A 12,112-nucleotide genomic window follows, 5' to 3' on the forward strand; every position below is an offset into this window, starting at 1 on the left:
AGAGTCTGCATCCAGCCTGGGTCCACCTGCAGGCGGAAACGTTTCATCCCGCCATGGCCTCCAGGAATCTGGCTGAGCAGCTACTGCTGACAAAAGTAAAGCTGCGATACACAAGAGCTGCATTTCTTCGGAATAACCTGAAAGAAAATATTAGATTTGAATTGAACTCTAACCACTCTATGCCCTTAAAGCAGAGCAGACATTCAACATAGCAGGTCACTTACCGCGTCTACTGTAACAAGTATGTGTGTAGCCCCTCATGCATCGATACTTATATCAGACATCCGACATTGAGACACACCACGCATTTCTCAAAGCAACACATCTTAGTCACACTTAATTATGTGCAAAACAACAATTACTTCACACATTGTTTGCTAATGTCCTTTTAATTGACTCTGATCCTTGTTCTATCCAACAGTACATGACGACAACAAGGGTAACCGGTAGCAATGATTAGTAAAAAATTAAAACTGGTAATTTAATTTTTAATTGAGAGGTAATGTACAAACAGATTTAGATCGTAGAAATTAATTTCCTAGAACAGACTGAGGCAAGAAGATATGCATGCATCATTGGGTGTTGCCTGATACCTGCCTAAGCCACTAAGTCTCCTGATTTGTAATCATAAGACCGGGTATTCTCATGTGATCTGTTTTCTGATTTGAAGGGTGGAGAATAAAGAGAAGCAAACTACACAACAGAGGTAATATAAAACGTTTTCTGAATATATAAAACTGATTTTTAGATTATAATTTTAGACAAATCTATTGTATATTATCTTTTGATACTAGCTATTAAATGAAGGCTGCATATGATCCAGGTGTGGTGATTTCCAACCTTGGTCATTAGCCACACCTTGAAATATCGGATGTGGAGGATTTCCCAATATTTACTATTTCCCAACATTGCTGTCTGCTAATGAGATGACATGTGCTCCTGTAACTGTATATAAGAAAAGCTCAACATTCAGAGCAACACAAAAACCTCCTCGACTATCTGCGAGACATTCAGCTGAAGTTGTGAAAACTTGAAGGTAATTATGTTTCTGTATTTTCTGTGTGAGGTTGGAGGTGATTTTGCTGATAATTTGGAAAAGCTGCAGCTGAACAAGTCTTTATATTTTTCTATTCAACAGTTGTGATCACTGTAACCATGCTGAAGCTAGTACTTGTGCTTGGATGCCTCTTGAGCCTGGCTCTGGCTCAGCCTGTAAGTGTAACATTATCTTACTCAATATCAATACCAGTGTTCTTATGTCTTGATACTATTACTATTATTATAACAGTACGATGAGGGCAATATCAAACTTGTGGATTTTGTTACAGATGGACATGGAGCACAAACGACTTGCTCGGTCAAGATCTGACTCTGACTCCGGCTCAGATTCAAATGAGGTGAGTGCTTTCTCCATCCTCTACAATTTAACATTCAACACACCTGAATGTCAAATACTGTCAAATACCTCAATAACTCCTTCTGCTGTATATTTGACACTGAATGTTTCTGATTCTTGAAGGGTTCCAACAACAATAATGTTAACGCCCAGTTGACCCAGATAATTATTGACCTAATCAAACAGCTGAGTACAACTACAACTGCAGCGACAACTACAGCTGCAGCTACAACTACAACTGCAGCGACAACTACAACTGCAGCGACAACTCCAACTGCAGCTACAACTGCAATTGTCACCACCGCTGCCCCTGCTACTACTGAAGCTCCTTAATACAATCTGAAGTTTAACCAGAGATCAATAAGTAATATTGAAGGACGTTAACATCAGCTCTGTTTTGCAATCAGTTCAATTGAATTGTTTTTATTCTCTGTAGTATCTGCTAATAAACTTCATCAATGGAAAAAATGAACCAAACATGTTTGTTTTTATTAAAATGTATAAATGTATGAGAAACAATAATGAAGCTGTGCATGTCTCTGTCATATTATTAAGATATAATATATATATATATATATATATACAGTATATAGATAGATAGATAGATAGATAGATAGATAGTTAGATAGACTGTACTCACACAGCAGACGGTTGCTACAAATGTGAGGAGAAGCTTTATTTTGCAGCTGCAACTTGTAAAGGAGACCAGAGTATATACTTTAAAAAAATCTAACTATTTGTGGGTATATTAGTAATATTGATATTACTAAGAACATGACTATTTCTGTATTTTCATGCTAAATTACACATAATTTACAATCTTGCATTATTATAAAATCTTAATTGTGCAGTGCATAGCTTGCACTGTTTTTTTGCTCTTCTCTCAAAATGTTATGTGCCATTGACGACTATAGTTGCTCTCTAAATTTAGAGCACCTTTTATTGGTCCCAGAGATTATGTTGTGGAAGTTTTCCTGCTTTACTCTGGAGAGATGTATATACAGTCAAATAAATGGTGATAGAGACAGAGTTGTCTTTTTACATTTATTTGAGACCAGTCCTACAGAGCACTGGTGTAGTCTGTAGGAGAGCCCAGGTTGGAAGAAAACACAGGCATTTTATACAATTTGGTTTGGAGACGAGGTGATGAAAAACCACAGGGGGCCGGGCCAAACTGCCCTTTGATGCTTGTAAGGTCATAGTTATGTAAACAGAGCGATACACTCAATATTACTGTCTCAGTGAGTTAAGCAGTTTGATCAGGATTTGGCTGTGTCCTGTCTTTTGTTAGTTAATCAGTCTAATCAGGATGAGTCTGTCTTGTATTAACATGAAATGGCAGTTGGTCCTGGTTTGGTCTAACCGACACTCCTATGTTAGCATCAAATGGCATTTGGCTTGTTTAACATAGAAAACTTGTAGATAATTAAACAGTAGACATTTAAATTGCTATTACATTCCTCTCTTTTGATCATACTTGATCATCAAGAATCTCAATAAAATGATAGATAGGCAACATAGGACATCAATACATACTGGCACCTTGCAGTCTTTAAGTAAGTACATCATAAATATGTCATGGAAATCTAGTTGGGTTTTATGTTTACAGAGCCATGAGGTAGATAAGCATTAGTGAGAGGTAGGAACAGAGTTATACTTCGGTGTCTGAACATTCAGAATCTCTACAGAAATGTACAATCTTTCAGGTTGTGTTTGGTCCTTGTCTGGGAGTGAAGTGTACTGTACGAATGCTGTGGGAATCATGCTAGATACTAGTTTTCTGATTAAAGGAACAAAACACACAATTTGCACAGAAAATTATAAACAGTAGCTAAGTGTGTGGTGTGTGTGTGTGGTGTGGTGCTGGTGGTAGTTTGGCACACTACTTGTCGTCGTCTGTTTCTTTGTTCTTTTCCTGAGGAGTTGTTACAGGCTTTGCAGTGGCTTGCATGGACCCAAGTAGCTCTTTCTACAACCTTTATTGCCGTCTGGGTGACGAGGAGGATGAGGTATGGACCTTGCCAACGACAGGTTTTCCAGCTCTTTCTGCAGAAATCCTTGATCAGCACCGTGTCTCCAGGCTGGAGACTGTGCAGGGGTCCGTCTGCAGGTGTTGGTAGGGCTGCATTGTGTAGGAGGCACTCCTGGAGTGTCTTCAGAGTCAATGTATATTACAGAGCGGAGTGTGTGTGCTGTACAGTTGATGTCATTTTTATAGACGTCTTTAGAGGGAGAGTACATAATAAATGATGTGTGTGTGGGTTGCCAGTCATCAGCTGACTCCCAATCTTTAACGAGAGGGCCCAAATCTTGCCATTTGTCTGCCGGAGCTTTTGCTAGAGAGACATGTGGCACCGCCCCTGACACTTGATACAGTGCTGATTGGGGGGGGGGGTGAGAATAACAGAAATAGCGCTGCGCAGCGAGCTCCAATACAAAGTCTTCAACATTATCTCATCATTAATGTCATCCATAAGAAAATCCTGCTGAAAACATTGAGATGCACCTCCCTCAGCCACATGAACAGTACAATGCAAATGATCATTAGGCATGAATACAGCATGGGAAAGAACCAGCTGATGGGTCAAATGTATCAGTTTTTCTGATACAGGAAGATTTAGGAGCCAAAGATACACAAATAATGTATCAGGTTGCCATAATGCAGTGTTGAGCATTATGGGAGATGAACGTCTGACTTCTAAACCTTCATCGGTGGAGATGAAGTTTGAGACCAAACTGTAATATCAAATCTCTTCCCATCAAGTTTATGGGACAGACTGATGATAATAGAAAACTGTGTTTAACAGATGAGGGAAAGGGGTGGCTGTTATTACCGATATCTGGACATTTTACTGGCATGGAGAATCTTTCTTTAACAGTAGCACCCGAAGCTCCAATAGAATGGATGTATCTACCACTCAACTTGCAGTCAGGCAGATCACTAATTTTAACAACAGAGTGAGTGGCACCTGAATCAACCAAAAATACAATATTTTTTACCTAGGATGTCCAAAGACAGAGTGGGGAACTTTTCATACGAATTCTTAGCATTGTATTTTACATATGTGCTCACTGGTTTCATAACGTCTCCCTGCAGCTGTTCAATAGCACTGACAATTTTTGTTTATGTGTGTGTGTGTCACTTCCCTGTTCTGAAGCTTCGGGCGGCGCGTGTTCCTCTCCTGTCAGGCTGTGTTCACCGACCTCTCCAATGTCTGTCTGGCGTCAGTTTCCAGCTGTGTAGTCCTGACTGAATTCCTGTTGTTCGCGTCCCTGTTGTCGATCGCGTTTTCCTGGACAGTCTTTGACCCAGTGATCTTGTTTGTTGCAGATGAAACAGGCACCGTTATTATGTGGGGGGCCTCCACGTCCTCGTCCTCGTCCTCGTCCTCGTCCTCGTCCTCGTCCTCTGCCTCGAAATCTTCCTCTGCCTCGTTGGAAACCTCGTCCACGGGCTCCTTGTGAGTCCTCGTGAGACCAGGCTTTCAGAGTGGAGAGAATGCGGAGTTGAGCTTTATCTTTTGTGTCTTTTCTTTGCTTTTCAGAGTGTTCTTTAGCTGCTGTAAGACGTTTTTCAGCGTGAATGGCATGACGGCGAACTTCGTCGAGTCTGGCTCCTTCATACACGCCAACACATGATTCAACAACAGAGGCACTAATGTCTGGGCGTAGGCCACGGAGGAGGGTGTTGATGAGATGAGTTTCCCATGCTCCTGGAGTAGCACCCATGTTATTTGGATCGGGGCGGTTGATGCCGCTGTTTTCGTTAAACACCTTCTCTAGGCGATGGAGAAAATCAACAACCGACTCTGTGACATCTTGGCTGCATTCAGAGATCTTTGTCATGTTGACTTTGGTAGGAAAGGAGGTGCGAATTTTGTCACAGAGGGCTGTAACAGCGATGGCGTAGTTGTTGTTGTCTGCGTCCGTCCATGTAGGGTGAGCCATGCGGCTATCACCGGCCACCTCGTCATGCCATTTGGAGGCGTTGGTAGCCCCACAGCGTAGAATTAGTAATTTGCGTAATTCAGCCATAGTGGGCATAAATGTCTGACAGAATATTAAAAGTTCAACAGCAAATTTCTCACCGCTTTCTTCGATGTTGGGGAGGTGATCTTTGATTACAGCCTTCATTTCTTCCACGGTCCATGGGCGGAAAACAAGAGTGGCACCTAGGTGTCCATGTACTTCGATCATGCGTAGATTTACGGTTGTTTGGTCGTGTAGGTCTTTACTCTGGGATTGGAGATAGTGTTTGTAATTTTCCTGCTCTTCGTCGGCTTCTGCTCTGAATTTTTTACGGAGCTTTTTTTCGTTGATGAGGTTTATTCGGTCAAAGGCTTCGCTTATGATGATGATCTTTTCGTCATTACTGTTCACTGGTAGCGGCGGGATACAATGTCCTCCTTCCGCTCCTTGTGGTGTAGAGGCAGCATGTGGTCCTGGTGGAGGAGCTGCTTGTGCAGGTTGCGCAAGAGGGAGAGGTGGGAACGGACAGCCATCCAAGAGGGAATCACGCCTGCCTTTGACAGAGGGATACAAAAAAACCGTGACAATGTGTGTCTTAAATGGGTTATGTGGATTGGGACTGAGAGGGACATTTGGTGGGGGAAGCGCAGGGGTGGAGTGGGACACATGATCAAACATCTGACTTTTTTCGTCTTTCTTCTCTTTCTTATCTTCTACATTTATTTTCTTTAAAGCAGCAGCTAAATGGCGTCTTTCCCTACACTCGGCTTCATCCTCCCAGTACTTCAAACACTTTCTGTGACATTCTATCTTTTCTAAATCCTTAACTTTAATTTTCTTTTTCTTTCTAATACCATCTTCTCCTTCTTGCAACTTCTCTTTTAGGTCCTTTATTTTTAATTTGCTTAAAGAACCACCCTTTGGAAATCCGAACATTTCCGTCCAAATTGATAAATTTGACAAACTGTCTTCACCATATTTCTTCCTCATGACATTTACGATCGGACCCTCAGGAGTCTCTACCTCCCTACACTGTTTAGCACCCATACTAAACTCTCAGGAGACTCTAAACTCCTTACTTCTCTTTATAGTCTTTCACAAAATGTGAGGTTTGCTTACTTTAGTTTTTAAAAATAGAAATATAAAATATTAAAAATGGAAATATAACATCTCACCGAGTTTTATGGAGGAGTTTAGAGTTCGTTGGATCATGTGTAGTTGGGTCAGTTCCAGTCAGGCGCTGATCCTCTCTTCCCTTAATTTTGATGTCGAGGTAGAGGAGAATTTCAAGAATTCCGGCGGCCAACCACCAGCGTCCTGCTGTTCCAGACGAAACTTGCGATGATCCCACTTTTGACACCAAGTTGTTGTGGAAGTTTTCCTGCTTTACTCTGGAGAGATGTATATAAAGTCAAATAAATGGTGATAGAGATAGAGTTGTCTTTTTACATTTCTTTGAGACCAGTCCTACAGAGCACTGGTGTAGTCTGTAGGAGAGCCCAGGTTGGAAGAAAACACAGGCATTTATACAATTTGGTTTGGAGACGAGGTGATGAAAAACCACAGGGGGCCGGGCCAAACTGCCCTTTGATGCTTGTAAGGTCATAGTTATGTAAACAGAGCGATACACTCAATATACTGTCTCAGTGAGTTAAGCAGTTTGATCAGGATTTGGCTGTGTCCTGTCTTTTGTTAGTTAATCAGTCTAATCAGGATGAGTCTGTCTTGTATTAACATGAAATGGCAGTTGGTCCTGGTTTGGTCTAACCAACACTCCTATGTTAGCATCAAATGGCAGTCGGCTTGTTTAACATAGAAAACTTGTAGATAATTAAACAGTAGACATTTAAATTGCTATTACAATTATTATGAGCCAATCATTGTATTTGTCACATGTGTGTCATGGTACCTTGTGATATGAAATCAGTTTTTTCTATGGTCCAAAAAACTCACTTTATTTATTTAGCACCTTTCATACATACATGCAGGCCAAAGTGCTTTACAAAGCTAAATTAAAACAACACAGACTAAAATAAAAACAGAAATAGACAAAGATGGACACATGGCTGTAAGTTCCACAGTTTAGGGGCATAACAAAAGGCACTCTCACAGGTACTTTAATGGGACACACCAGGAACATTTAACAGCAAAGCGAAGCTGTGGAGGACCTTAGGGATCTGGCTGGAACATAAAATGAAAGAAGATCTGGTCGTTTAAAGCTTCATGAACACATCAAGTTTCAACACCTTCATTATTCTCTAACACCTCTGAGTGTCTGTCTGACTCCTGTGGCAACTGTGGTCAGAATGAGCCACAACATGTTTTCATCACATTTTACAGCAATAATATAAATGCAAAACCGCAGCCCAGCTTGACAGCTGATTGGACGACTGAGGATTAAAAAAGGTTTTTGAGAAGTGGACCTGGACTGAAGGAGAACCACTATAATGATATAACTATAACCCATTATAATTATTTAAGTCATATAAGATTATCTTGTTGTAAAACATTTTAAATGTTAAATTAGCAGTTGAACTTGACTCCTTTTTATCTTTTGGTCAACAAACACTCTTGTCTCAGCTAAACTGCTGGTTTTGATTTTGTGCTCCACATAAATTGTGTTCCTCCATCTTTAAGTATCGCAAACCAACAATAACAGCTGTCTTTAAATCTGTCTTCGAGTTGCATATTCCTTTAATTGCTGCGGCGCTGTTGTGGTATTGCTTTCAATGCTTAATGCAGGTGATTTAAGGTCTATCGAAAGAGTTTATGATGTGGGATCGTTTGTATTTTAAGGTCTCTGAGGAGAGGAAACAAGTTAAATGTTCGATAGCAATGAGATCTGGACACATATAACAAAGTGTCAAAATGATCACATGCACTGCAGATTATATCTCTTTATGAAATCTGCTTTTCTTCTTCACTGTGTATTACAGATGAACAACAACTCCAACCATTTCCAAACCCCATTCCCGTGTCATTCCCACAGACTTTTGCTTTCCACTTTTTCATTTTTCATTAATCACTTTTATTTTCATCCATGAAGAGTTTAACTGTGAAGACAACATTTATATTAGTCCCAGCTGTTTGAGAACAAAATCTTCATGTCAACATATGTGACATATTTGCTAGACTTTAACCATCCATCTGTTGCCTTGTCTGTCTACCTAATATTTTTTTTAAATGTATATTCTGTTTCATCCTTTTTACTCTGTAGCACTTTGAGTTTTGTTTACTCAAATGAAAAGTGCACTTATAAATACAATTTATTATTATTATTATTATTATTATTATTATTATTATTATTATTATTATTATTATTATTATTGTTATTATTATGATTAATATGACAAACTTACTGCAGCAGATAAAAGACGACTAATTTATGGTTTGTAAATTAGCATTATATTATTGTCAGGAGCGCTGCTAATGTAACAAAGTGTGCTTCAAACGTCCTTGCTGGGTGTATGAGTTCTCCTCTCAAATGGTAAACTAGTTATCAGTGACAGCTTAGCGGAGGGAAAACCTTTCTAGTTTCTACAACTTATTTGCTAAACTTAAACAGCAGTAACAGTTGCTACACTTTTCTTGACACTGTGACACAACTATTAAAACAGCTTCTGTGTCTTTAGATGTTCAGAGGTTGTGTAATTATGAAAACTGCTGCATCTGAAAGAAATCTTTTTAATAAATCCTCACAAAGTCTTTTTCAAAGCTGACTTTTTTCAGTTATTATTTCATATAAAAATCTGAAAATGAATAAATATTCACCTATTGCAATTTGCTTTAAATAATCATAAGTTAAAAGTAATTTTGTAACTTTATTTCGATTGAAATTTTCTGGCAAAAAGAAGGGGTTATCATGGGAAACATTATACTTGTGCGGGATCTTTCAGAGATATATGTAATGGGTTACATCTTATAGGCACACACAGTATATGTAGTCCATTTCCCCCAGCACTTTACATATTGATCATATAGTCATAAGGTGAAGTTACATTTCTCCATGCATTCTTCCACATCTAAAAAGAAATTAAAAGCATAAACTCCTGTTTGGGACCTACAACACTGAGCACCTCACTTCATTCCTTGATGCCAGGTGAAGAAAGGGGGTATTTTCAAATTGTATGGGAGGATTTGGCCTTTCACTATTCTCTCCCAGTTACAGCCCATCCCAGGACCTCATGTTTAATTCCTCAACCCAGAGGAATTTCTGAAAGTTTATAACCACCAGCCACATGATCAGATGTGACTCTTTAGTATGCAATACATGCTGGATGTCTGGACATATCAGCAGAGGATTGCAAGGGATGGATCAGGCACGCTAAAAAGATTATTTCCCAGGGTGTATTGCAAAAGAGGACTTAATAAGGTGTGATGGCCAAATGCACAGGGCACGGTTAGCCCTGTTGTGTTTTATAAATCTGTAGCTCTCCTCTACCAGTGTGTAATGTATCGTGAATATGTATAGCTTTGTATTGCATTACAGGAATTGCTTTAGTTTGTTTTTGTGCACTTGAAGTTGCTCTATGCAAAAATGGCATAAATAAAAGCATATGAAAGTATGTTGTAGCATTTCTGGTACATTTTTGTGAGATATAATGTAAAGTCCTTTTCACTAGACAAACCCCCCCCCCCCCCCCACAAACATCTGGCTTTTGTCTTTAGTGGGAAAGGTTACATACAGCATTAAAGAAATGATTCTGTAGTAGTCACAGGTATTTATCGGCTCCAGTTCTGATGGGCAGTGATGGAAACACACAAACATTTTTTTGACCCTTTTACGCCACCATGCAATATGCTATGTGGTAACTTATGCAACTCTTTGTCATCTCTGCCACTAATTATGTTTGTCTCCGTCCATGCAACGCTTGAACATCATGCCAATTAGTCGACACAGAGTTTTAAAGAGACAATAATAAGTAACAAATATTGTTTTTTAAAGTCGGCACTGTAACATTTTCATTGTTTCCTAAACCCATTTTCTGGCAAGTTTGTGGTCTTGAACGTGACACACCAGAAGAAAAACAGAAAGGCAAAGTCTATTGGTCTGCTGCCAATGTGAGTCTATCGCCTGTTTATAGCGAGTTTTTCTGTGTTTAAAAAACCTGCATATTCACACACATTTGAGAAGAGAAGGGTAAAAGGTAGTACAATGCAATAAAGAAGTGATCTTCTTGGAATCTTAGTTTATGCTAAATAAATAAATAAAATATTGTCTTTTACAAAGACAACAGTAATTATATAACACTGGATTTGTCCTACTTCCTGTTATTAGCATTACTTTAAGTTAGTGGTTTCCAACCTTGGTCATTAGCCACACCTTGAAATATGGATGTGGAGGATTTCCCAATATTTACTATTTCCCAACATTGCTGTCTGCTAATGAGATGACATCTGCTCCTGTAACTGTATATAAGAAAAGCTCAACATTCAGAGCAACACAAAAACCTCCTCGACTATCTGCGAGACATTCAGCTGAAGTTGTGAAAACTTGAAGGTAATTATGTTTCTGTATTTTCTGTGTGAGGTTGGAGGTGATTTTGCTGATAATTTGGAAAAGCTGCAGCTGAACAAGTCTTTATATTTTTCTATTCAACAGTTGTGATCACTGTAACCATGCTGAAGCTAGTACTTGTGCTTGGATGCCTCTTGAGCCTGGCTCTGGCTCAGCCTGTAAGTGTAACATTATCTTACTCAATATCAATACCAGTGTTCTTATGTCTTGATACTATTACTATTATTATAACAGTACGATGAGGGCAATATCAAACTTGTGGATTTTGTTACAGATGGACAGGGAGCACAAACGACTTGCTCGGTCAAGATCTGACTCTGACTCCGGCTCAGATTCAAATGAGGTGAGTGCTTTCTCCATCCTCTACAATTTAACATTCAACACACCTGAATGTCAAATACTGTAAAATCCCTTTAGAAACTCCTTCTGCTGTATATTTGACACTGAATGTTTCTGATTCTTGAAGGGTTCCAACAACAATAATGTTAACGCCCAGTTGACCCAGATAATTATTGACCTAATCAAACAGCTGAGTACAACTACAACTGCAGCGACAACTACAACTGCAGCGACAACTACAACTGCAGCGACAACTACAACTGCAGCTACAACTACAATTGCCACCACCGCTGCCCCTGCTACTACTCCAGCTCCTTAATACAATCTGAAGTTTAACCAGAGATCAATAAGTAATATTGAAGGACGTTAACATCAGCTCTGTTTTGCAATCAGTTCAATTGAATTGTTTTTATTCTCTGTTGTATCTGCTAATAAACTTCATCAATGGAAAAAATGAACCAAACATGTTTGTTTTTCTTAAAATGTATAAATGTATGAGAAACAATAATGAAGCTGTGCATGTCTGTGTCATATTATTAAGATAATATATATATATATACAGTATATTGATAGATAGTTAGATAGACTGTACTCACACACCAGACGGTTGCTACAAATGTGAGGAGAAGAAGCTTTATTTTGCAGCTGAAACCTGTAAAGACCAGAATAGATACTTTAAAAAATGTAAATATGTGTGGGTATATTAGTAATATTGATATTACTAAGAACATGACTATTTCTGTATTTTCATGCTAAATTACACATAATTTACAATCTTACATTATTGCATAGCTTTTGTTTTTTTGCTCTTCTCTCAAAATGTTATGTGCCAAGGACGACTATAGTTGCTCTCTGAATTTAGAGCACCTTTTATCAGTCCCAGAGATTAT

The 12,112-nt window shown here is 39.0% G+C and overlaps 2 protein-coding genes across 2 annotated transcripts; both read left to right on the forward strand.

The window, feature by feature from the left end:
• Positions 1-946: 946 nt before the first annotated feature.
• LOC115014333 (spore coat protein SP96-like) lies at positions 947-1,868 on the forward strand. Its single transcript, XM_029441106.1, has 4 exons — positions 947-1,036; positions 1,139-1,212; positions 1,329-1,397; positions 1,520-1,868. The coding sequence occupies exons 2-4, from the start codon at positions 1,156-1,158 to the stop codon at positions 1,727-1,729; spliced, it is 336 nt and encodes a 111-aa protein (XP_029296966.1). The 5' UTR covers positions 947-1,036; positions 1,139-1,155; the 3' UTR covers positions 1,730-1,868.
• Positions 1,869-10,824: 8,956 nt separating this feature from the next.
• On the forward strand, positions 10,825-11,541 carry LOC115007294 (spore coat protein SP65-like). The gene is made up of 3 exons (XM_029430104.1): positions 10,825-11,041; positions 11,158-11,226; positions 11,350-11,541. Exons 1-3 carry the CDS (start codon positions 10,985-10,987, stop codon positions 11,539-11,541), a joined length of 318 nt encoding a protein of 105 aa, XP_029285964.1. The 5' UTR covers positions 10,825-10,984.
• Positions 11,542-12,112: the final 571 nt, after the last annotated feature.

Source organism: Cottoperca gobio, chromosome 1 (genome assembly GCF_900634415.1).
Source record: "Cottoperca gobio chromosome 1, fCotGob3.1, whole genome shotgun sequence".
Lineage (NCBI taxonomy): Eukaryota > Metazoa > Chordata > Actinopteri > Perciformes > Bovichtidae > Cottoperca > Cottoperca gobio.